General features: G+C 42.0%; 1 protein-coding gene, 1 long non-coding RNA gene and 1 pseudogene across 2 annotated transcripts in view; 2 read left to right on the forward strand and 1 right to left on the reverse strand.

Moving 5' to 3' along the window:
• The first annotated feature begins 297 nt into the window (after positions 1-297).
• On the forward strand, positions 298-1509 carry LOC122080912. The gene is made up of 3 exons (XR_006140957.1): positions 298-623; positions 706-949; positions 1031-1509. It is a non-coding gene; the product is annotated as an uncharacterized LOC122080912 (long non-coding RNA).
• Positions 1510-9915: 8406 nt separating this feature from the next.
• On the reverse strand, positions 9916-11356 carry LOC122081698 (annotated as a pseudogene).
• The window catches only part of LOC122081699 (putative acyl-activating enzyme 19), a 95342-nt gene continuing 79704 nt past the window's right edge, over positions 11356-26993 (forward strand). The window contains 4 exon segments of the mRNA XM_042648896.1: positions 11356-11618; positions 11621-11693; positions 11822-12092; positions 24975-25481. Of these exon segments, the coding sequence (XP_042504830.1) occupies positions 11497-11618; positions 11621-11693; positions 11822-12092; positions 24975-25481 (973 nt within the window). The 5' untranslated portion in view covers positions 11356-11496.

Here is a 26993-nt window from a genome sequence, read left to right on the forward strand (position 1 = left end):
TTTTCCTGTATCTTGATTTGATTCTTCTTGTTATCTTGGAGTATTGGTGCTTTGAGTATATCCATCTCCTCGAGCCCACGCTCAAGGACACTGGCCAAGATTTCTTCTCTCTCCCTAGGAGGTGGTTACTTGGCAACTATAAGTGTTGTAAGCCCGTGCGCTCGATTTTCGAGCATAAGGAGCTAATGAATATGCTCCATTAATCTGATGTGACTTCCTTTCTTTTGTCTCTTGCTTGCATGCATCTATATTTGTCCATGTTTTGATCTCATTTGCTTTTGACTTCTACAGGTGAGCTAGACCCTGTGGGCTTCTCTATTGGTGGGTCGAGATATAAGGAACGCACCCGCTTAATTCCATGAGGGCGTTGTTCCATTTCTAGGTCTGCCTGGTATCTTGGCAAGTGCGTGGCTCACCAGTGAGAGGCAGTGTGATACTCTCTGGTGCTACACCTTCCACCGAGGCACATGTTACATACTGAGGTGTTGTCCCATGACCGCATCACTGATGGGATGATAGGTTACCCTACCTCAGGTTTCTATGAGTCAGAATCTTGGAGCCAATACCAGAAGTTCATGATCACGGAGGGTTTGTGTCTCCACATCACTCTAGAGGGCTATATGGTGGGTAACCCCATTTTATTTTTCAATTTGCTTCTTTTTTTTTATTGCTATTTATTATAATTGACTTATTCGGATTGTCAAGATCACCACGAGAGGATCCCTTTTGCTTTTGCTATTGTTGATGCATCGTCTTAGGCCACCTCCACTAAGCTTTCCGCGAGGCCTACGAGTGGAGCCGGGGCTCAAAGCATCCCCAGGGTGATGTGCCACTAGCTGGGGTTGTCCTCCCACGGTTCCTTGGTTGGGATTTTTGGGGTGGGGGTGTTCGAATCAGCATCCCTCTTCCTAGGTTGCCTTTGATTACGGTTCCCACCCCCAATGCTTATGTAAGTACATCCATACTTAATTCTCTGCTTGACTTTCTTTTGCTCTATTTTGACCCATTTTCTTTGCTTTATGCATCCCAGGCAACAAGTGTGACGGCCTCAGGTCAATAATCGATGTATATGAGCAGTTATTGAGGAAGGAGATGGCTGCCCACCACACCACGATAATTCCCTCTTCTCTTCTTGTACTTGTACCTACACTGTTAGTTTTCTATTGTACTAACACAAAAATGTATGCATGCTGAAAGCAGAGCTAGATGCTACAAGGCTGGATATCATGGGCTATCTAGCCACGATCTGAAAGCTACGAGAGAGAATCGACGTGGGCACCTCAGCTGCTAATGGAGGGAGTGGGAAGGCTACCGTTGAGAATGATGATTCAGCCTCCCGTTTGGAAGTGAGGAGGAGGGTAGCTCTGAAGAGGATGCCAGGAGGGAGCAGAGGTCTAAGACTTAAAAGGACTCCGACTAGCTTTTTTTCTTTTTTGGTTGTTCAAATTCACGACCACTCGGTCATTTTTGAGAAACTTTTGAAAATGTATAATCCATTCAGTCATTTTTCTAAACACGTAACTAATGGGGTTTTTAATTCTCTAGTTAATGAAATTGAAGTTCCTCGTATCACTTGTGTGATTCTATTTTTCATTGCTCCATGGGCCATAGGAATTCTTATCCCATACATTGAGAAACGTGAGCGACCCCTTAGTTGTCTAGAATAGGGCCAAATACACATGCGAGACCAGCAATGAATAAGGAGTAAGAGTGCCAATCCCAAATTCCTAGACTTGGATTTAGCAAAAGTCTATTGTGTATAGGCTTAGTTCAACGTTAGTGTTCACAATCCGACGTCCTTTTTAGTGTGGACGGTGTCGAGTGTAGCTCACCCTGTGTCAATCTGGGAGCAATTGGTGTCAGATTGGGCTTCAAAATTGTACTTCCTTATCGTCCGACAGTGGAGGACGAGGACAATGTCGGTTGCTTGTTGGCCGACGTCAGTTGTGGCTCACTTTGCATCAAGCCGAGAGCAAATGTTGTCGGATTTTACCTGGGGAAAATATATTTCCTACATTTGGGTGCCGAATCCTTATGGATTTGTTTCCTTTTTACAACTTTCTTTTTCCCAAACTTTCCTTTCTGAGGCCAAGAACGAATCTTTGGAGATTTTTGGACTTGTAAGTGCTTGTTCCTCTCACTTTTGGAGTCTTAAAACCCTATTTGCTCATCTAAGGTTTTTCTCTTTCTCTTTCTTATGGTTTTTCTTGATTTTGCCTACAAGCCTCATAATTTATCGTTCTTCTCTGTAGATGTCTCCCAAGTCTCTTACTTGGTGTTGTCACAACTATTCACAATGGACAAAGCCTTGAACAAGGGGATGGCTGATGGTGAAGGAAGACCATGAAGTCTTAAGATGGTACCATCTCCTCTTACCTATGATTTGCAAAAGATCAAGTTGAGTTGGAACCTCCTCTTTGGGTTTGCTAGAGTGTGGGATCTCGATCTCCACGTGTTTCGTCTCAACGATTGCGAGATGTGCCCCATATACGAGGAATTCAAGCATTGTTTTCTGTCTCCTCATTCGGGTGCAACAATCGACCCTTCTATGAAGTGCAACTATTCTGAGGACACCATGAACTTCTTCGGTTGCTTAACAGGGAAATTGAAGACTTAATGTTAGGAAGTTCGATTGATGTCTACGCTCTTATCAAAACCTACATCATCTATCATTTTAACACTTTCTTTTTCTGTGTTATCGTCATTATCATCTGAGGACGGGTCATCATGGTGTTTCTCCTATCATTATGACGTCGTGTGGTAAGTGAAGAAGAGATGTGATATTATACCAATACTTTTGGATGAGACCATGCTTGGCCTGGATTGGATGAGCTATGGAAAAAATTACTGTGGAGAATCTTTCATGGGAAGTCCCTATCTGCTACAAGTATCACACTTTCATTCTCTCTCTACTATTATATTTGTTTTCTTTGAATGAGTTCAATTGATATCTTGTACTTTTGCCCTAGATTTGGCTCGTTGAACGTCTGGCTCAGGTGGATCCTCTCACCAACACATGCTTTCAAGCGTCTATTTACAAGTCTCCTGCCAACATTGAAGATGATCACATGTTTGATGAGTGTGTAGCTTGGCTTCATAATGTGTACTATTGGGTGGTCCGTTGGCACGTCCATTGGTGGTTGGAGGACAAACCGGTGATGAAGTCCAGTGGTTATAAATATATGAGGTTGTTGGGATTGACCCATACCTTATTCTACTTTCCAAGTAGAATATTTCATCAATATCAGTTTATTCAACCTATTCCTAAAGATCTGGCGAAGCTTCATCTTCCTAAACATCCTTCTCATGTTTTAGCGTCCCACATTGCCAAGGCCTGGTGTAAGCTTCTGTTGTTTACTAATGGTAACTTTTCATCTTTTATTTGCACCACTTGTGATTATCCAAAGTGGTTCCTTTAAAAGACCAAACGCCTGAGGGAAACTACTTGGACTAGGAAATGTGCTTAGAAGAGAATGAAGAATGTAGAACCTAGCTTTAAGAAACAAAAAAGTGATGAGACCAAAGCGGACAACGACATGAATAAGAATAGGGATGTTAATGAGGCTGAGCTTAAGGATCTCAATGAACATATCAAGAAATTGCAAGAATGCCTTGAATAGGCAAAGTAGGAGTTGGATATGATCATAGTACTTTCTGTTTATTTATTTTCAAACTTTGGAGATTTTGATTGCTTTACTTCGATGTTGTTTTCTATTTTTGATAAAGGGGTATGGATCCATAGCTTTGGATACGTCAATTGTTCCTTTATTATGGTACTAATGTTTTTGTCATTGTTTTTTATTAGGGACTGAACCTGATTTCCATCTCAGGTTGCCTACGTACCCCTCTCTGTTGAGGAGATCAGGTCAAACGTCGTTTTGGTCATTGACTATTTTTTTTTAAATAGTATCTATTTAGTTGAATAATGTTTGTGAGATATAGGAGTTCCACTATGTCTAGATCGACTAGTCTCACTGCTTTGTCGGGTAAGATCTCAATGATAGTGTGGGATCGTACTTATTTGGTTTGAACTTCCCTCTTAGATCATGAACAAGAATTATCTGCTCTTTGAGGACTAATCACCCACTTGCATTGTACAGAGTACAACATTCATGTTGAAGGCCCTAGGCATGTGTTGTTGTTAATATTTTTCTTATTGTCTATGGCGTGTAGCCTCTTTTCATCAATCAGGTTGAGTTCTTCATGGCTTGACTTCTTCCATTCTGCTTTTGGAAGTTTGTTGTCCATTTGAACTCATAAGGAGGGGATTTCCAACTCCACAAGAAGTACATCCTCTATGCCATAGAATAATGAATATGACGTTACCCTAGTAGTTGTGTGAAAGGAAGTCCTATATGCCTATAATGCATATAGTATCCTGTTGGCCCAATCTTATTCATGCTAGCCATCATTCTAGTATTCTCTTGAGGTTCTTGTTGGATGCTACGATCGCTCCATTGATTGTTCCTCTACCCATTTGGTAAAGTAGTCTATTGCAACTAGGATGTACTCTAGTCCATTGGAAGACTTAGGGATGACTTGACGAATTATGTCTATGCCCCAAGCTCCAAATGGCCATGGTGAACTTAGAGTGTGTAACTCTAAAGGTGGCATGTGAATGAGATTTGCATATATCTGACATTTGTGAGATTTCTTAGCATACTAGACGCAATCGTCCTCCATCGTGTGCCAGTTGTAACTCAATCTTAGGATCTTCTTAGCTAACATTCTGGTATTCATATGGGGTCCATATATTCTGATGAATGTGGTCTATAATTCTTGGGCTTGTTCTTCGTCTACGCATACCAATTATACTCCATCTATGAGCTTTTATATAGAATGCCTTCGTGGAGTATAAATTGGGTAGTGTATCTCCTTAAGAATCATTTTCCAATCAGTTGCATCTTTAGGGTATTTATTGTCTCTGATGAAATCAATGATATTAGCATACCATGGTCGTCTATCTACGATTAGTGTACAAACCATGTGATAGGCTGGCATTTCCTTTTCTTTAATAGCAAAAGGTTAGATATTTACGTCTGTTTGGACATTGATCATGGGTGCTAATGTAGTTGGAGTATCTGATTGCTATCTCTCTGCAAGTAGTCAAATGAAACTTCTTTGAAATAGTGTGTTAGCCATTCTATGCACTCTTGGTAAGTTATGAGCATTTCATCCTTGGCTCCCCATTTTCCCAGCAGTTGGCATATCACTAGGGAAGAATCGTTGAATACTTCTAGCCTACTAATGCCTACGGCAATGGCAATTTCCAAGTCTGTTGAACATGCTTCATATTCTACTATTGTAACAAATCGAGATCTGTAACCAATAACCATAATAGAAGAGAAAGAGAAGAGAGCAAGAATGAGGGAGAAGAAGAGAAGAGTGTAAGACTGCCAAGAAAAGGACAACCAATTGTTATCCATTATACCCCTCTTAATCCCTTTATTTAGCACTATTCCTTATTTTACCTTGCTTCTAAGATTACCCTTTACATATACATATATGTTATATCTTTGAGAGTTCTTACTTGAACTTTCAATATTTACATTTCTTCCACTCCCATATAATTTTCAACTTAATTACCATTCTGCCACCCTATAAGCTTCTATTTCATTTCCATTTCTCCTTATCTACCAGTTTAGCCCCATGAAAAATTCTGGTTAATTATCAGATTGTCATTACTTCATAATAATTAAGTTTCACTGCCCTTGGGTGGGCCCATAATTTGTTTCAACCCCAAGATTGCATGGACTAATTATATATTTGCCATTTGTAGGCACACAACACTCAATTTTGGGTCTTGCTAGATTGCATCAATTTGGAGCGTTATATTTAAAAAAAAAAATGGGTATTTGCATGGAGTGACGGTCTAATTGCTATAATTGGAGGATATTGGTCGCAGCTACTCTTGATTGGCTGGTTTATTTGATGCTCATTTGTCATAACATAGTGGTTGGTGATTATTTGTTTCTATTTGCTACACTGTGGGGGAGATTGGAAAAAAAAACATTATGCTCTTTAAGTATGAGATTATTTATGCTGCTCATCCTTTGAGATGCTGCTTATCGGACATTATTTATCCTCGTGTATTGCTACAAGTGAGGTGGAGATTGGAGTTATTATCTACTCAATTGGAGCTCTTCTATTGTTTGGATTATCTGCTACTTGGTCCCTGACAACCTGATGCTGTTACTTGGTCCCCGATAGCTTGATGTTGTTACTTACTTGGTCCCCAACAACTTGATGTTGTTACTTACTTGGTCCCCGACAACCTGATGCTGTTACTTGGTCCCTGACAGCTTGATGTTGTTACTTACTTGGTCCCTAACAACTTGATGTTGTTACTTATTTGGTCCTCGGCAACCTGATATTGTTACTTACTTGGTCCTCGTCAACCTGATGCTATTACTTACTTGGTACTCAACAACCTCATGTTGCAACTTTCATACCTACTACCTACTACCTGCAACCTGATGCTGCTAGCTGGTCCTTGGCAACCTGATGTGGTGATAAGTCACTCATCGATCTCCCAAACCCCTGGCAGTTGCCATATTGTTGGTGGGGACACCTCACCTGTCTTCTAGGTGGATTCGGTACACTTGCTGAGTTTTTGGATATACGGGAATTTGAAAGAGGCTAAATCTCTCTCTCTCTCTCTCTTGGTACAGCTCATCATAGGAGGCAAGCAGAGGTTGCCCCTCATATGTCATTATCCTCTTCTCTGAGCCACACCTGGCATCTCAGTTGTTGTTGTTGTTGACCGTGGTCAATCATTGAATACATTCACAACCATTAGTGGAATCCCATAGAAATCCTAATCCATTGCTGATGTGATGTGTTTTACATCACACCGACACCATTTTGTTTGTGTGAAGCTCGAGAGTCAATAGTACAAGTTTGTCCTTTGTCATCCCTCACTGTGTTTACGGCTCTATATCCCATCCCAACTTGCCCTGGCCCTGGTCCTCCAGTGGACCATGGGAGCTTGGGGGCGGTATCTGCTTTGGATTGATAGAAAGCATCTCTCTTTTGTCTCTCCTGATTGAACCAGCAAAAAAAAAAAAAAAAAAAAACAAAAGAATAAGTTCCTCTTGTAGATGTCAGAGAGATCTTTAATTTAGGAGGAGGCTTCGTCATCTGACTCCTTATAAATGATGTTAGGATCGACCGACTCATTAAGATTACAAGCGTACCAAACCAGTGTTATCAATTCGGCCGAATAATTCACGAATTATTTGGCCGAACCGAATTTTTTCGAATTTAATCAAAAATTCTGACTGAATCCGAATTAAAAATAAAATTCGATAAAATTCGCGATTTTTTCAAAAGTGAATATAAAACGCGAATAATTCGAACCGAACCGGATTAAACCGAATTATTCGGTCCACTTAAACAGTATTTAAAAAAAGAAAACCAAAAAAAAAAAAAACCCAATAAGCTTTTTTGACCGCTTTTTTTACCGAATCCTTAAATTAATCAATCGAATTATTCCGAATAATTCTCCACCCGAATAATTCCCGAATCCGAATTTGCTAACTATGTACCAAACTCACTTGGGAGATCGGTTTGATGTCCCCACCAAAAATATCATAAGCACCAATGAAGAACATCTCCATCGACCAACTTCATCAGAAAGGGGTAAATGAATAAGACCATTAACAACATTTTAGGGAAGAGAAGCAAATAAAGTTGACATATTCTAATTATTATTAGAAAGGAAATCCCTCATCCAATAGAAAGAAGAGTTATCAATGTCATCAGGTATACAAGAAGAGGGAAGGTTTATAGGTAGAGGATCTTACCAAATACAAGAATTCGTTCCATTCCCTATTTTTATAACCACAATCTTCTTCAGGTACGACAGGATGCTAGCCATGATATTCCAAGACCATGATCACTTCTTAGCCAAACTTTGTGGATAAAAAATGGATCGGGATGAGTTAGCCATTTGGCCCACAAGGGCCGTTGAACATTTCTGCCTCATGAACAATTGGTGGAATTTTGAGAGGGGTGCCACATCAGTAAATAGAAAAGCTCAACTCCCAATGTTGTCTGAAAACTTTCCCATCCACTTAAACCAAACACCTCATTTTTCATACTTTTGGGGAAAGTAAGTAGAACTCTCCCACTACATAATAAAGGGAAAATTACTTGATTACCCACTTTTGGGTTTCCCTTTACAAAATTACCCAACTTATGTTTCAGTTAACAAAAATACATTGTTTTAAGTTTGGATTTACAAAACTACCCAAAACAGTGTTCATCCCTCAGTTGAAGAGTTTTTTTGACAATTTTACCTCCCACCTCCCTTCTCCCACCTGCTTCTATCCCCTTCTTCTTTCTACCCCCATTTCAGGGATGCAAATCGTTCCTAGCCCTACAATTGCTTCACCGTTCACATCTTCCTACTGTTGGGTCTACCTTTCCTATGGCGTCGATTTCCAAAATTTATGGAAGAAGAGAGTTACAGAACCTCACGACAAACAAGAGAGAGAAAACAAATACAGACCGCTCAAGTGTAGAAGGGACAAAGTACGATGAGCCAGTAGTTTGGGGCTTAGGCTTCCTAACAAAAAAAAAAAAAGGACTGAACCCCTTCTTCTTCTTCTTCTTATTGTCACCACACCCATCCCTAACCCCTACTTCTTCTTCTTCCTCCTGCAATCCAATCGTCCACCTGCCAACACCTCACCTCAACAGTTGCCACCGACTAACACCTCACCCTCGCCATTGCTGCTCCCCCACAAACCCGCCCCTTCTTCCCTGCCATGTCTCACCCCTATCCACCGCAGGGTCCTTATAGAACCATGGCAAATCATCTCTTGCCGCTACTACTCCCTCATAAGCTTACTGCGATTCGACATCCAAATGCAATTCCTGCAAAAACAACAGGAACAAAAATCAAGACAATAGTGAAGCCCAATTGAATAAAAAAAAATGACAATAAGAATGCACAGGAAAAAGAAATCGAATCCCTTTTTTAGACTCTCCTTCATAGATTTGCACTTTGTGGCAACAATCTGGTGTGATCATTAATTTAAAAATAAAGGTGATTGATTGGAATTGTGAACACTCCCGCGAGCGTCGCTGCCGTACATTCACTCCGAAGGGCATATCAGAATGCTAGTAAAATCCCTGTGGTATTTTTCTTCTTTTCCCCCAAACTAGTTGTATGGTAGTTTTCAGTAGGGAAAGACGATTGGGAGGGAAAGGCTTAGATGAGGTCAGGGCTTGTAGATAAGAGCTTGTTGTTACAGTTGCAGTTGCAAAGAAGAGGTGTGGTGGTGGGTGGCTGAAGGAATTAGGGGTAGAATGGTAAAAATGCATATATGATTGAAGGAAATTCACTATTTTGGGTAGTTTTGTAAACTCAAACTCAAAACAATGTATTTTTATTAAAACATAAGTTGGGTAATTTTGTAAAGGGAAATCCAAAAGTGGGTAATCAAATAATTTTCCCTAAAAAAAAACTTGGGAGGACGGGGGTGGATATTATGGGCCCGTTTGATAACGTTCCCAGAAATGCGTTTCTACCGTTTTTGTGTCAAGAAACGGTAGAAACGGAACAAAAAGCGTTTGAAAAAACTTTTCACTTGTTTTATAAGTAGAAATAGAATTTTTTTATTCAATTTATGGTTCAAGAAACAAAAGAGATGAAACAAGTTGTAGTTGTTTCGGCATTTCCAGAAACGACTTGTGGCCAAAATAATTTGCCCTTGCCATATAATATTCCCTCAACCCCTTTTTACATCGTTCTTCTTTGCAACTCGTCTCCCTTTGTTCCCAGGTGACACGACTCATTTGCAGCTCCTCTGCACTTCATTCCCAAGCGTACGTGACTCCTCTGCCCAACCTAGGGTTCATGCGAAATCCTCCTCCCCACCACCACCACCTGCGACTCTTTCATCGCCTTCATTGCTGGCCTTCCTGGTCAATAACAAACCTCTCAAGCCCCTTGTAGATCTCCTTGGGCGTGGGTAAATCTTTTCTGAGATTGGATCCACCCCATCCACCCTTCTCTCTAAATGAGCTGCCACCACTGCTCCCACCTCCACCGCCAGAACCACCAGGACCAGTGGCATGTATGACGTCGATGCTAGGCGCAAAAGGTGGGCCTGGAGGAGTGTGCACCGCTAGTCCATTCCCGTTATTTTCGGGTGCTGTGGACGAAGGTGGCCAACTCTCAAGAGGTTCACCGCCGTAAGATCTCAAAGTCTCCTAGAACGACACCCGAAGCCGATTCCTGAAATCCTCATTGCCACCACCACCACCTGCGACTCTTCTGTCGCCTTTGCTGCCGCCCTCACTTGATTTCCTATAAGAATCCTTGGCTGGTACTCCTCCTCTGCCTCCTCTGACCCTTCCAATCTCAATGAAGTTGCCCTGCAGGGGAGCCATCTTGTAGGGGCAGAAGTAGTAAGCTGTCTTGCAATTGGGGCAGAGATTGATGGCCTGATAGCCTCTTCTGTTGCCTGCAGCCAGGGAAGAAGAAGTGGGGTGATGATTGGAGAAAAGCAGGTCCATTTGCTTGGAGCAGTGAGGGCAATTGGCCTCGGCTCGAATCTTGCGGGTTTGGAAGTCATCGGAGCCTCCTCTGTCGCTTGCAGCCCTCGCTTGATTTCCTGTAGTTGAACCGAGTGGTGATGGGAGATTTATGGGAGAAGCGGTAGTTCTTCGACTGAGTCTCCGATAGGACTGTGAATCGGCCGATTGTCGTTGCCGTTTCCTTTGCGAGCTTCTTCCATCTAAAGATTCCAGCTTCAATAGAAGTCCATCGATTAAGCACAGAGGAATGGAAAGAGATATTTTTCCATTATATTGTCTTTAAAAAAAAAACAAATTCTACAAAAAACGTTTCTAGAAACAAAGTTCATCAAACACCTAATGTGGTGTTTGGTTTGGTAAATCAAATGGTGTATGTATCGGATATGAATGTCAATCTTTTGATAGACATTCTTCTGAATTATGTTTCTTTCTGAAAAATCGTTTGATTGCCTTAAGGCTAGTACATGTTTCTCATGGGTTGAGATATTGGCTTTCGTAGAGAACGTCTTTCCGCTTTCTCCTTTTATACTAGGTGGTAAAAAGGTTGCTCAAATCTGAGTTTAAGTGTTGAGGTAAACTCATATTTGAAACACATCATTTGTAATATGGTCATTCATGGAAAGTAGGATGCTCGCTTATGAGGGTCATCCTAGTGGAACCAAACAACTTAAAAAATTAAGAATTATCTTTCTAAAGAATATCATCCCAAAGATTTACCGAACCAAACACCCCCTAAAAATTCGTTTCTGGAATTTATGTTTATGCGTTTATGGACAAACGTTATCAAACGTCCTACATTTCGGCACATTCGATTAAGACGGGGTAAGCAGTAATCTTTTCTCTGGAGCTGGAGAAGCCCCACTCGCGTTATAGGATACTGTCTTCCAAGCTTCCTCCTTTACGCGGGCAAAATTTTAGCTCAAGTGCTCGACTCTAGTTCATGCAGAAATGACTGATACGGTGGAGGAGGAGCATTGCTGCATCTCTCACGAGTTCTTCAAAGTAGCTTCAGCAAACCCTCATAAAATCGCAGTAATACGTGCTTCAGGTGGCGTCCGGATTTGTAGAGAACAGGAATGACTGATACAGTGGAGGAGGAACATTGCTGCATCTCTCACGAGTTCTTCAAAGTAGCTTCAGCAAACCCTCATAAAATCGCAGTAATACGCGCTTCAGGTGGCGTCCGGATTTGTAGAGAACGGGAATGACTGATACAGTGGAGGAGGAGCATTGCTGCATCTCTCACGAGTTCTTCAAAGTAGCCTCAGCAAACCCTCATAAAATCGCAGTAATACGCGCTTCAGGTGGCGTCCGGATTTGTAGAGAACGGGAAGGGAAGTTCCACGATAAGCCGGGATTCGACAGCAGGAACGAAGAAGACGGGTTCTTCGATGATGACCATCGTATATCTTCGTTCCCTCCGGTTTATGAAGAAGACGAGTGCTTCACTTTCTCTGAGATTTCGGCTTATGTTGATTCCCTTAGCTGCCGTATCCGCCACATCCTCGACGGAGGGGACGATCCCAACTTGATCAAACCTAGAGGTTAGTGTTCCCAACTTGTCTGTGTGTTTGTACTTTCAGTTTTCCTTGATTCCAAATATCTGTTTTAAGTAAATGCTTTCTTCTTTTGTGATTGTGTTGGAATTATGTAATTTAATATGGGATGAATTAAGGAAATGCTATGGCAACTCGGATTCAAACACTTCAAACTGTTGAATAAAGAAATGTTGCAGCAACTCCAACTGAAAAAGGAAAATAGGGTTAGGCCCCCCTGTGGTTTGAAGCGAAGTAAAAATTGAAGTAAAATTTTTTTTTTCAGGTTGGCACCTTTTGGTTCAAGTAAAAGATGTGATCTTTCCTAATTCCCCTTACCATAACAGCCCAATGATGGCCATGGAAGTTTGGCCGTCATGGAGAGGAAGCATTTTTTATTATGGTACTAGCATAATGTCCAATCACGGTCAATGGACCAGTTATAGAACCTTGATCAGTAAAAATGTTAGACCAATAAACTTCTCAAGTAAACTCCAGTCCAGCTTGTTTATGCTAATTTACCTAGTTGTTAGGTCTCTTTAGAGGAAATTCATGCTTGCGTTGTTATAAAAATGTTGCATCCAGCTAGTGAGACCTAATTTAATGGGTTCAGTGTGACTTTTGTGTTCGAGCATGAGTCTTAGAGTCATTTCTGTGACTCTGTCATCTATCTGGTTTCAAGAGCTGATGGCCATATATGCTCCTTTTGAACAGACATCAATTGTGTATGTAGTTCAGGAGTTATTTTAGGATTAGTTATATTTGAGGATCTAAGGAGGAATGACTTGATTTAGATTGAAGGAGCTAAGAAAGCTAGGGGCAGACCTAAAATGACCATAGGCGAAGTGGTAAGGAATGACATGCATAGTTTCGGTCTTGACCACTGTTAGTTAAAACAGGAATGGCAAAAAAACAGAAACGTACGGTACGGGTTTTAAACAGATAAAAACGATGAATGGTACGGTAAAAAAAATAGGGAACGGCAAACGGGCGAAAACGAACGGTACGAGTATTAGACATGTAGTTTTCAAAAAAATGAAACCAAAAAAAGGTAGTATACTCATGCAATTTGAGAGATTATTATTGTATACATGTATCTAATGTTTCAAAAGCTCTGGGAGTCCCAAGATAAAATAGCCCAATGGGCTACAAGAAAATGAGATGTTGCTAGCTTTAGCTTCTCCTTACTCAATGGGCTATAAGAAGATGAGATTTTTTTCTTATAGATAGTGTGGAAGTTAAAAACCAAAAACCAAGTACCATATTGTCTTCACTCTTCTCTTTTACTAATAGGGTTTTTTTTTTTTTTTTTTTAAATTAATTATTTTTTTTATAAAATTCCTATTTTACCCTTAAAAAACGGATACGCGTTTAAAACTGCCGTTTAAAACGCGTTTAAAACGGATTCTTTTGCCGTTTTCCTTTTTTCCGTATTGTATAATAGCATACGGGAAAACGCGTTTTAAACGGCAAAAAAACGCAACCGCGTTTTAAACGCGTTTAAAACGTGTTTTAACTATCAGTGGCCTTGACCGAGACTATAAGGCATGAATTTGTTGGAGGTAATAGACATGTTGGGAGAGATAGTAGAGGATATGAAGGTGTCCATGGTGGCTACAGCGTGAGGGAGAGGAACGAGGAGGGGACCTCCATCATAGACTTTGCGGTAGCTTATGATCTTCCCATTGTGAATACCTTCTTTGCAAAAAGAGAGGAGCACTTAGTGACATATAAAAGCGGGAATCATACCAGTCAAATTGATTTCTTTCTAAGAAGAATGACTGACAGAAGATTATGTAAGGACTGTAAGGTTATTCTTGGGGAGAGTCTTACCACCTAACATAGACTGGTAGTACTGGATATATGTCTCAATGCACAGAAGTATGGGAAGAAGGAACCTATGTACCCTAAGATAAGGTGGTGGAGATTAAAAGGTGAAACCCTAAATACATTTACTGATATGTGACCAAACAAGGAAAGTGGGACATTGAAGGAGGCACTAATGAGATGTGGACTGAGATAATGACTTATATTAAGAAGGTCGCTAAATAAGTGGTAGGGGAAGCGAAGGATAGTCGCTAGGGCCCAGAGAGACATGGTCCAAGCAGCAATTAAGACCAAGAAAGTTTCTTTCAAGATATGGCAAAGAACTAAAGATGCTGAAGATAAGAAGAGATATTATGATGCCCGAAACGAAGCAAGGAAGACTGCGGGAATGGCTAGGATGAAGAAATACGAGGATCTTTTTACTAACCTAAGCACAAAAGAAGGGGAAAAAGCTATATATAAGATAGTTAACATGAGAAAAAAGAAGAGTAAGGATTTTGAACCGGTAAAATGTATCAAAGGCAATGGAAAACACACGATCTCTCCCCCTCCTTGAACCTCCTGTAACCATGTCCGACTGAACTATGCCCCCTTCCCCTCCGATGGCCCCTGCCGTCTGCCCCCCCATCTGCTCTGACCTAGACCCTATAGATTCCATCTCTTCCCCCCTTCCTTCGCCACCAGCTCCTCCTTCTCTTAGCAGGCCTTGGAACACTGTAGCCAGCTCCACCCCTACTACAACCAATTCCTCCCCTTCCTCCTTGCCTCCCTCCGCCGGCCACTCCCTAGCCTTCTACCCACCTTCTTCTCTTAACTCCACCCCAGTCGGGCTTTGTCCGCCGGGCTCCTTGACTCCAAAATCCTTCGTTGGAGCAACTGAGTTATTGGCTACTTTATTGGCAGTCGTCCCCCCTTTCCCTTGGTTAAAACCTCTCTCACTAAGCAATGGAAGCCTTCGGGTACTCTCTCAGCCTTTGTTCTTGAAAATGGTACCTTCATTTTTGATTTCTCCTCCCCTTTGGACAAGTCCTTTGTCTCAGACGGTGGCCCCTGGTTTGTTGGGAAGAAGCCAATCTTCCTGCGACAATGGGATCAACACACCTCCTTCAGCTGTTCAACCCTCTCCTCTATTCCCCTGTGGATTTCTCTTCCCAACCTCCCACTTCACTTTTGGTGCCCCATCGGTTTGATCTTGATGGGATCCATCATCGGAAAGCCTCTTTACTCCGACAAGAGGACAAAGATAATGGACAGATTGTCCTTTGCTAGAATTTGCATTGAGGTCCAAGCAAACCATATGCTCCCCTCCTCTGTGACTGTGATCGACGGTGAAGGACACTCCTTCACCCAAGAGGTGAGATATGATTGGAGGCCTCCATTGTGTACTCTCTGCAATTGCTTCGGTCACTCTACAGATTCTTGTGGAAAAAATTCTTCTGCGAAGGGTATTAATGTGCCGCCAGTGAGGAATACTTCTCTTCCGATGGATTCAAATGGCGCTGAGTTCTCGGTTCAAAGAAAAAGAAAAAAATAATAATAAGATCAACTCTATCATTGTCTCTTAAAATCAGAGCATCCCTGAGCTCAGTTGCCCCTCATCGAAAATCGTGACAGCTACAAATGTCTCCGAGAAAAACCTTGCTTGGACTGCTGGTTCCTCAAATCTGCTTGCGACTGCTGGAAAGAACCGATTCTCGGATCTCGAGAATCTTGATGGTGATGGGTTTGATCCCTCCATTCTACCTTCTTTTGGGCTGCCGCCTTCCTCCTCTGCTGTTCCAAACTTTTCGACTATCACCCCTGCTTCTTACCTGCCACCCATATTGCCCCTTCCCCAAGGTTTCCCTCTTTGTGCTACGTAGGCCTCGTCCTCTGTCCCTTGTACTCCGGCTCCTCCTTCTGACTTGCCTTTTAATTCTTTGAAACCCCTTGAACCGGGTTTATCCTATTACCTCCTTAAACCATTTCTCTCGGTTCAGCTACTAAATACTTTCTCAAAATTCCCGAAAGACCATCCCCTTTACCTGGGGAATCTGTACAACCAACCCGGCCATCTCTTTGCTCCATCTCACTCACCTGACCACCCGGCCCATCTTTGCTCCACCTTGCCTGACCCACTTACTGCACCCATCAACACTTAACCTCCATCCACTACTCCAGCCTTGAACCCGAACCCGCCTCCTCCCTCGCCCGCCACCTGCTCCCTAATCCACGATGTCTCTCCCCTCCATGACTCTGGTAGCACTTCATCGGAATCCTGATTGCCTGCAACCTCTTCATCGGAATCCCCAAATTGCTCCCTTGGGCCCCTGTCCCCACTGGTCTCCCTCTTGCGGACCTTGGAAGGTCTCTCTGTTGCCACCAGTCCTCCTGTCGTCGCTACTTCTTCTTCGCTGCAAGCTGGTGGGCTCCACCCCTCTACGACCATGGCCCCTTTGGAGCCCCCTTCCTCTGGAACCTTGGTCTTTATGGAGTCCACTGCCCCTATTGTCGACCTTGCCTTGGAAGGCAATCCTTCCGTCTTTGGATCTCTGGCCTTGGAAGGTCCCAACCGAGCAAGCTTCGCCAGCACTTCAGACGTTACTTCCTCTACTTGCACTGTGGCCATTACCCGTGGACCTCTTGTCCCAGGCTTAGAGCTCTCGACTTGCTGAGCATTGGGCACTTCTCAATGTGCATTCCCATCAGTTTTTGGCTGCCTCAACAGCCAACCCAGCTCCTCTGGCAGCCTCGGCTACTTCAACTGCTATCACAAATGTTCTAATTGGAACAATTTTGGATTCGGCCACTGCCTGTACTGCTGTAGACCATAACCAAACTACCCCTTCCTTACCCCTTACCCCTGTTTTAGCTGAAACCTCTTCCCTTTGCTGAAACCATAAAAAAATAAGAAGAAAACTATCTCCTCTTCCAAATCCCCACCAGACCCAAAGTCAATCTAATCCCTGTTATCTCTCCTATTATTGGATACACCCGTAGGTCCTCCCTCCGTAATTTCTCTTTGGCCTCTATTCCTCCCCGCTCTTCAGAGCAATTGTTGCCCTCTTCTCCTTGTTCCCAATGATCCCCTAGACCATTTGGAATTTTCGAGGGCTCAACTCCTCGTCCAAACAAGCTGACATTAGAACCCGCATCCGCTCTTCCCTTTCTAACCTATGCTGCCTCCTTGAAGCTAGAGTTCTTGAAGAGAATGCCCAACGTATCATCTCCTCCATTGCCCCGTTCTGGTCTCATATCACTAATTATCTTCATATTCCTAATGGCGGAATTTGGGTCCTTTGGGAGCCCAATTCCCTTCTCATTAACGCCATCTCCTCCTCCGCTCAAGCCATCCACCTCTCTATCTCCCACCCCTTTGGGGCTCACATTTGCTACCTCTCAATCATCTATGCCCATAATCTTGCCCCCTGTAGATCTTCCCTTTGGACCGATCTCCACTCCTTTAGTCCTCTCACGAATTCTAGGCCTTGGGGTATCACGGGTGACTTCAATGTTATTCGTTTCAGTCACGAAAAGCATAGAGGCAATCCCATTGATCATCATATAGTTGACTCCTTTAATGACTGTACTGATGATCTTAGCCTTAATGATCTCAGATGGTCCGGAGTCAAACTCACTTGGTATAACAGAAGATCTGGTAACTCCCGTGTAGCTTGTAAGTTGGACAGAGCTCTAGTCAATGAAGTTGGCTTGAGTCCTTCCCCTCCTCTCATGCCTGTTTTGAGCTCCCAGGAATCTTGAATCACAGTCCTATCTCCATCCATGTCCTTCCCTTCCGCTCCTTTGGTCTGAAACACTTCAAGTTCTTTGACATGTGGGTCTCTCACCGCGGTTTCCTGCCCTTAGTGAGAGATGCTTGGAACATTCCAATTAACCCCTCCCCTTCCCCACTCCTTGCCCTTGCTAAAAAGCCCAAGAATGTCAAAGTCTCCCTTAAACTTTGGAATTCTTCCACTTTTGGCAATATCTCCTCATCTCTCCTCCTGTCGGGATTGACTCACATCTATTCAAACTAGGATTTAGTCTGATCTTCTTAATTCCTCCCTCGCTGCTGAGGAAAAATCGACGGCCTTGGAGCTATCTCTGCTTTTGAGCCAAGAAGAAAGTTTCCTCTGCCAGAAAGCCCGTATCAAGTGGCTTGAGCTTGGAGACTTGAACACTACCTTTTCCCACAGGTCTCTCAAAGCCCGTAACAATGCCAACTCCATTTCTAAGCTCATCTCCTCCTTTAGCAATGAGATCCTCAATCCTGAGGACATCAAAGCCGAGGCTATTACCCACTTTCAGGGTATCCTTCACCTTCCTTAATCGGTTCCTGCCCCCCATCCTCTCCTTAATAAATTCGCCCTTGAGGAACAGCTCCCCTATCTCCAGTCCATCCCTACCGATGAGGAAATTCTGTTGGCCATTCTCTCCATAAGGCTAACAAAGCCCTTGGCCCTGATGGTTTCAGCATGAGATTCTTCTCCTTTTGGTGGAACATTATTCACTTGGATCTCATCCAAGCTGTCCGCAGTTTCTTTCTCAATCCTAACCAGATTCGTGGGGTCAATCACACCTTCCTTTGTCTCATCCCTAAAAAGGAAGGGGCAGTAGTCATGAATGACTTTAGACCAATCTCTCTTTGCAATTTGATTTATAAATTTGTGGCCAAAATTCTCTCAAACAGAATCAAAAAAATCATTAAGATCCTTGTCAGCCCTAATCAATCCGCTTTCATTGCGGGTAGGAGTATTGCTGACAACATTATGCTTTGTCATGAGATTGTTTGAGGATTTTGACCACAAATCTCACTCCTTCATTGCCCTTCTCAAGATTGACATCCATAAGGCATTTGATACTCTGAGCTGGGACTTTTATCTCTAAAGTTCTCCTCACCATGTCATTTCCCCCTTCCTTTGTTCACTGGATCCATTGTTGTATCTCCTCTCCCATGTTCTCTGTTCTTCTTAATGGCAGCTTGGCTCGCTATTTCCCTTTTGGGAGGGGAATTAGGCAGGGATGCCCTCTCTCTCCCTTCCTCTTCTCTCTCTCCCTGAAGGTCTTATCTAAATCCATCCAATCTGCCACGGACCTCCATTTAATCTTTCCTATTCCCAAGTGCAAATCCCATTATCTCACACACCTTGCTTTTGTTGATGACATCATGATCTTCTTCAAAGTTGATCCTCTCTCCATTTCCACCATTATGGACTCTCTTAGACCCTTTGAGACTCTCTCTGGTCTCCGTATTAACCTGCTCAAGTCTAGTCTCTTCCTTTCTGGAGTCTCCTTTGACTCCCAGGATCTTCTCCTAGGCTTGACAAGGTTCTCCCTGGGCCCCCTTCCTGTTAAGTGCCTAGGCCTCCCCCTCATCTCCTCCAAGCTCTCCTGCCATCACTGCTCCCCCTTGCTTGACAACCTGCGTAAGAAGCTTCAGCTCTGGAAAGGCGAACTGCTCTCTATGCAGGCTGCCTAACCCTCATCCGTTTAGTGCTCCAATCCCTGTATATCTATTGGTCTGGTGTTTATACTCTTCATGTTGCCACTATCTAGGCCATTGAAAGCATCTTCTGCTCCTTCCTCTGGAAAGGGACAGAATCCTTCAGATTTCTTCATCCTCTCAGCTAGAGCAAGGTTTGTCTCCCCAAGGCCGAAGGAGGCGTTGGCATTAGGCAGATAAAAGATGTCAATTCTGCTGGGATTCTCAAGCTCATTTGGAGAATTGCTTCAAGCACAAGAGCATCTGGGTTGACTGGATCCACTTCTATCACCTCAAGCATCACTCCCTCTGGACTAATCCTGTCCCTCTGGATAATTCATGGATATGGAGGAAAATTCTCTCTACCCCTTAGCCCTTAATGCCATCTCCTTCTCCATTGGTAATGGTCAAACCACTTCCTTATGGATGGATCCTTGGCACTCGGCTGGTATCCTTGCCTCCTTGGTGTCCCCTAGGATCATCTACTCCTCTGGTATGTCCAAATCCGCTACTGTTTCCTATATCATGTCCCCTCTTAGCTGGCCCCCTCCTCATTCTGCTCCTCCCCTGTTAGACCTCTAGTCTTCCCTTCCTCCTCTCCCTCCTGGCCACCGAGGTAGAGAAGATAAATGCACCTGGATTCACTCATCCAATGGGATTTTCTCTTCTGCCTTGGCTTGGTCCTTCATTCGATCCTTCGGTCCTGAGGTCCCTTGGCGTAACCTTGTTTGGTTTAAAGGCCACATCCCCCACTACTCTCTTACTCTTTGGAGATGTTTCTCCAACTGCCTTCCTACCCAATCCTTTCTCATCCACCGCCATATCCCAGTTTCCCCTTCTTGTTGCCTCTGTGCCCATGACTTTGAGGATATCGGCCTCTTTTTCTTCTCCGGCCCCCTTTCCAGCTTCATCTGGAATCTGGTTCTCTCTAAATGCTGGCCTTCCTCGAGGCCTATTCTTTCTTTTGATAGAGAATGGATTTGGATTGACATGACCTTCTCTAGATCCTATATTTGTGACATTATTGGGAAACTGGCTTTCTCTGCTACTATCAATCATATCTAGATTGTCTTCCAAATCTCGCTCACTTGATAAGATTTGGAAAGCCATCTTCTTCGATGTAACCTCCAAAATCCAGTCTCTTCCCCACGAGCATGTTCCCAGTTCCACCAACAATAGACATATCATTGCCTCCTGGAACCTTCATGTTGACACCATTCCCCTTCCTTGCTGCTATCTCCCTTATTTTTGGGTTTGCTTGGTTTTCTTTTGGCTTATCTAGTATTAGATCTTTTTGGTTGTATTTTGATTTCTTTGTTTTGCTAGCCTGATCTAGCTCCCCCCCCCCTTTCCCCTTTGTATATTCTTTTCCTCTTGGTAATGAATTTATTTATTCATAAAAAAAAAAAATGTATCAAAGGTGATGACGGAAGAGTGTTGGTAAGGGATGAGGATATTGTGAAGAGATGGGATGAGTGTATTAGTGCCCTACTAAATGGAGATAGTGCGAGTAGAAATGATTTGTAAGATGGCTCTGCTCAACAAGACCCCACACGGCATAGATATGTAGAAAGGTTAGGTGGCGGAAGTTAAAGAAGCCTTGAGAAAGAAGAAAACTGGAAAGACACTAGGCCCATATGAGATCCCAACAGAAGTGTGGAAAACCTTTGGAATATGTGGCGTTACCTGGTTTAATATAGAACTAGAATCACAAGTGATCCTAATCTCATGCAAGATCTGAAATTCTGACTGAATAGAGAAGATGTCCTCCAATAGGCTTGGTTCTAGCTCCCAAACACTCTCTCACAGCAAACGAATAAAAGGAAAATAAGAAAAGAAAAAGAGAATTCGATGGAGGGTTAAGAAGGGGGAAGAAGAAGGTTAGGTTTTGGGCATCTTACCCCTCAAGTTTAGGCATCTCACCTAGGGCATCTCACCCAACCGCATCCCACAAGGCCACAACACAATAGCATAAGCCATCTTTTTTTGTTTAACAAAAAAAATCTCCCTTCTCATTATAATTGATGGGCTTTAAATAGCCTTACATTGCTTGGACATAAAAACACAATAAAAAAGGAAACTGATGGACTGAAATAAGACTTTCTAATTTGTGTCTAACGTGCTAACCAAGTAAGAATAAATTAGAAACTGACAATTAAACACAAAAGAAACTAATCTAAGTTACAAAATAGAAACTCCTTTGACTAACAAAATGGGAAACTAACTTGACTAGATTGCTCATGATGTAAAAAGAGAATAACTAAACTAAATAGAAAACTGAAATATGAAATATGGAACCACTTTACTGTTCACATAAATAGTAACATAAGTTACTGTTACAGTAACTAGTTTTGTGAACAGTAATTTCTGACTCTTGTTTTTGTCTTCTTCTTCAAGCTTTGATCTGCATCAACTCACCCACTCTTAAAAAAAAATTCGTCCTCGAATTTTGTAGAGTGTGAAGGTGATTATAGTATGGTGCACGCCCCTTTTCAAGTCGTAGAAAAATTTAGGCAGCTTCTTGATCATACGAATGTAGTCGTATAGGCACAATTGATGCTCTTCAAGGTACTTCAAGGGGATGACAAGCTCCACATGCTCAACTTTTATGTATACGGTTGTGTCCATGGGGTCGTCTTCTAACAATTTCTCTACATGCTCTTCTAGTCCCTCGTCCTTGTTGTTCATAGTCTCTTCAGTGATTTTGTCAACCGTTACTTCAATCTTGAACCCTTTAAGATCTTCCTCTCGGCTGTTCACAAGCATCACAGATGTTGAACCATCATTCTCCTTGGGTTCGATCTCCTTGTCCACAATTGTGACTATGTTGCTTTCGATTTTATCCACATTAATTTCTCTGATAGGAACATCACTGACTACCTCTCTCTCGACAATAGCAATCTTGTGACTTGAGAATGGCTTTTGGAAATCTGGTGGAGGAAAGTACATCATTTGTTTATGCTTAGATAGGTACATGCCCGCCAACTCGTACTGCATCTTTTCCCACGTTCTAGGCTCACCTCCTTGAGCTTGAAGTTGGCTTTCACGGACTCCCCATTGTATTCGAACACAATCACTCATCTGGGAGCAAACATATCGAAGTCGTTGCGTCTTTGTCAAGTTGTAGCTGTCAAAGTGCATGTCCAATTCATCTATCCATTCAAAGAAGATGTATGAAGAAAGTTCCTCATGAAAATCACGTGGCTCCATCCTTGCTGTGGCTAGGCTTTGATACCAAATAATTTAGAACTAAAATCACAAGTGATCCTAATCTCATGCAGGATCTGGAATTCTGATTGAATAGAGAAGATGTCCTCCAATAGGCTTGGTTCTAGCTCTCAAACACTCTCTCACAGCAAACAAATAAAAGGAAAATAAGAAAACAAAAAGAGAATTCGATGGAGGGTTGAGAAGGGGGAAGAAGAAGAAGGTTAGGTTTTAGGCATCTCACCCCTCAAGTTTAGGCATCTCACCTAGGGCATCTCACCCAGCCGCATCCCACGACACAATAGCATAAGCCATCTTTTTTTGTTTAACAAAAAAATCTCCCTTCTCGTTATAATTGATGGGCTTTAAATAGCCTTACATTGCTTGGATATAAAGACACAATAAAAAAGGAAACTAATGGACTGAAATAGGACTTTCTAAGTTGTGTCTAACTTGCTAACCAAGTAAGAATAAATTAGAAACTGACAATTAAACACAAAAAGAAACTAATCTAAGTAACAAAATAGAAACTCTTTTGACTAACAAAATAGAAAACTAACTTGACTATATTGCTCACGAAGTAAATAAAAACAAACTAAACTAAATAGGAAACTGAAATATGAAATATGGCACCACTTTACCGTTCACGTGAACAATGGCGCGTGAACTGTAACACGAGTTACTGTTTATGTGAACAGTGTTTCATGAACAGTAATTTCTGACTCTTGTTTTTGTCTTCTTCTTCAAGCTTTGATTTGCATCATGGTTGAGGTTGACCAAGCTGTTTAACAAGATTATGAATACAAGGATGATGCTAGATGATTGGAGGAGAAGCATTGTTGTTCTAGTATATAAAGATAAAGGAGATATTCAGAGCTGTAATAACTATAGAAGCATAAAACTAATGAGTGATACTATGAAACTATGAGAGAAAGTTATTGAAGCCCGCCTAAGAAAAGAAACTAAGATTTTGGAAAACCAATTTGGATATATGCTAGGTAGATCTACAACAAAGGCTATCTGCCTCTTGAGGAGGATCATGGAAAGGTATAGAGCCCATAAGAAGGATCTCCATATGATCTTTATTGACTTAGAAAAAGCATATGATTCCTAGAGATTTAACCAGATGTCCTGATAAAGAGGGAGGTGCCGAGTATATATGTGGATATAATTAAGGACATATATGAATGGTGACTAGAGTGAGATCTGTGAGAGGTCTAGGCAAGGAATTCCCAATTACGATTGGATTACATCAAAGATCGGTCGTAAGCCCCTATTTGTTTGCGCTTATCATGGATGAATTAACGAAAAACATGTTAGTTGAGGTCCATGTTTTTCGCATATGACATCATCTTAATGGATGAGACTAATGCGGGGATTAAAATTAAGTTGGAGCTTTGGAGATCAAAATTGGAATCAAGAGGTTTTAAGATTAGTAGATCGATGACGGAATTTGTCAAATGTAACTTTAGCTGCTCTATGTTGGATAATGATATGGTGAGAATTGAGGGGATAGATATTCCTCAAAGTGATTGTTTTAAATACTAGAGGTCTACCATAAATAAAGAAGGTGATATAGAGGATGATATCTCACAAAGATAGATGAAGTGGAGAGGCGCATCTGGAGTCCTATGTGATCAATGTATCCCTTTAAAGCTCAAGGAAAAATTCTATAGGACTGTTGTGCATCTAATTATGATGTATGGGGCAGAATGTTGGGCAGTCAAGAAGAGCTATATTGAGAAACTATGTGTAGCTGAGATGAGGATGTTAAGATAGATGTGTGGTAAAACTAGGAAGGATAAAGTACGGAATGAACATGTTAGATCTGTTTTGGGAGTGGCCCCGATTAATGACAAGCTCCTTGAAAGTTGCTTGAGGTGGTATGGTCATGTTCAAAGGAGGCCTGAGGACACCTCAATAAGGAGGAGTGATCGGATCCAGATTGAAGGAGCCAAAAGAGTTAGGGGCATGCCTAAAATGACCATAGACGAAGTGGTGAGGAATAACATGCATATCCTTGGTCTTGTCTCCACTATGACATAGGATAGAACCTTTTGGAGAGCAAGGACCCATGTAGCCAACCCCATTTAGCTGAGACTTTCCTAACTACTGGGTTGTGCCTCTTCTCTTACTCTCATATTTCTTTTCTTACCTCTCTCATCTTCGCATCTCTCCCCCCTCCACTTCTGTTTGGACTTTTCAATTTTGTTTGTATGGATCCATGTAGCCGACCCCATTAAGTTGGGATAAGGCTGAGTTTGTTGTTTGTTGTTGTTGTTGTTATATTTGATGATGGACCATTGTCCATTTGAGTTGCTAGGGTGGCACAAGTTCATTGTTTTGCCTGATCAATAGTATGCTAACTTGCTGTCTGCCGAATCTTGTCTTTTTAGCAGGTTATTCTGATCGAGAGCAGAAATTGGATGGGAAACTTTCTGTGTCATCAAAAAAGGTCAAAATGACTGGGGATCAGTTGACCAAATTTCAAAATGTGGATAGTACCCCAAAGATAGTGGGAATATATATGGTACCTTCTGTTGAGTACATAATAGCTGTTCTTTCAGTTCTAAGATGTGGGGAAGCTTTTTTGCCTCTAGATCCTTCATGGCCAAAGGAGAGGATATTATCCATTGTTTCCAGTTCCGATGTTTTGCTTGTTATCAGGGGTCCTTTTTCTCTGGATACAAGCAACCATGACCATTGTGACAAATCCGATTGGCTAGTGGATCACAGCTGTTGTTCTCTTTTGTGCATATCTATGAAGGGGCACCTACGGGACCGATTTGATCAGCTTCACTTGGATTGGCCTTGTGAAAGTACAAACCCAAGAACATTCTGTTATTTGATGTATACATCCGGATCAACTGGAAAGCCTAAGGGCGTATGTGGCACTGAGCAAGGTAATCATTGTGTGTCCTTTTTTTTTTTCTGTTTTTATTTTTTGATAGGTAACACGAAGAAGAAACTGCTATAAATGCTGCAGATCTGACTCCATGCGTGCCAATTCTAGAGATTTTGCATTAAATTCTAATTATAAATGGGTATTTTCGGTATCTTGAAACTTTTTCCCTCCCCCTCCCCCTCTTTCAAATCTTTGTTTTCTGCACCTTTTCATTACTAAACCTTATTCACAGACGAATGTGCTAATTTTGATGCAGTATTGGAACGCTATTCACGAGTTACTGTTCACATGAACACTAACCCGAGAAAGACCAGCAGCAGCCCTTTTATAGACTTTATTTTTCTTAGTTTACTTCTTTTTATTTAGAGTCCAAAGTCCAATTCCAAAGTATTACTTTGGTAAAGGTTAGGTATATTTGTTAGGTATGTTTATCTGGTATGTATGTTAGGTGTGTTTGTTAGGTCAGTAGGGGTGTACTCCTCCATCCCAAGTCCATGCTCATGTGAAGCATGTGGCCTGTGGCCTGTGCCAATGAGAAGCATGTGAGCTGGTCACATGAAGCATGTGGGCTGCCCATGAGAAACATGTGGGCTGCTAAGTGTTTGTTAGGGTACGAAGTAATGTTTATGTTAGTAGGTTATGTTTGTACTAAGTACCCTATAAATAAGGGATCCATTGTAAGTTTCAAGTAGACAAGAAAAGAATTAAAGAATGAATTGAGTTTGTGTTTGAGAGTGAGGGTTAGTGTGTGTACTTCCTTTCCTCCCTCTCTCCCTTCTCTTATGCGATCTCCCATCTCCCCCTGCAGCTCTGATTTCCTTACCTTCCCCTACCGGGCCCTCCATCAAATTTATTAACTTCTCTTTGCATATGAAAGAAAAAATTAGTTCATCGTCTTTGTTGCTTTCTTGTATGGTTACTGAATAGATAGTTGGAAGTTGAGAAGAGTGAGATCTGAGACCAAGGAGAAATGAAGAAGAGAGGTAGAGAGGAGAGGGAGAGACGGTGAGAGGAGAAAAAGAGAAATGAGAGCGTAACAATTATGTTAGCTCTATTGCTCACCTCACATATATTAGTTTCTAATAATGGTTTAGGGATTACACATTCCTCCCTAGGGAGGTGAAATGAAAATAAAAGGAAATACAAGAAAGACAAAATAGGACAACATAACATAAACACAGTTCCTAAAGTACCCCTATTACAAATATTCCAACATAGATATCATTGATGGTGTGGTCTGATCTATCCTTCTTTTACTGGTGTGAACCTTACAACTGTAGGCGCAACAAATGATTCCATTATATGATCTAATTGATACACGAGATGGGGCCATTTGCAAGCCATTCCATAGGTTTTATAAGCTATATGACCAGTTCATGTGGAAACAACACAGTTGGTTTAAAGTCTTGAATAATTCTTGTGTGAAGTGGGAATCACTTTTTTTTGTGATGAATGAATAAATTGATAACCAAGCAGGAGGAGAACATACAAGGGAGAGCTGGGGGGGGGG

The sequence above is a fragment of the Macadamia integrifolia genome, chromosome 6 (genome assembly GCF_013358625.1).
Source record: "Macadamia integrifolia cultivar HAES 741 chromosome 6, SCU_Mint_v3, whole genome shotgun sequence".
NCBI classification, from domain to species: domain Eukaryota; kingdom Viridiplantae; phylum Streptophyta; class Magnoliopsida; order Proteales; family Proteaceae; genus Macadamia; species Macadamia integrifolia.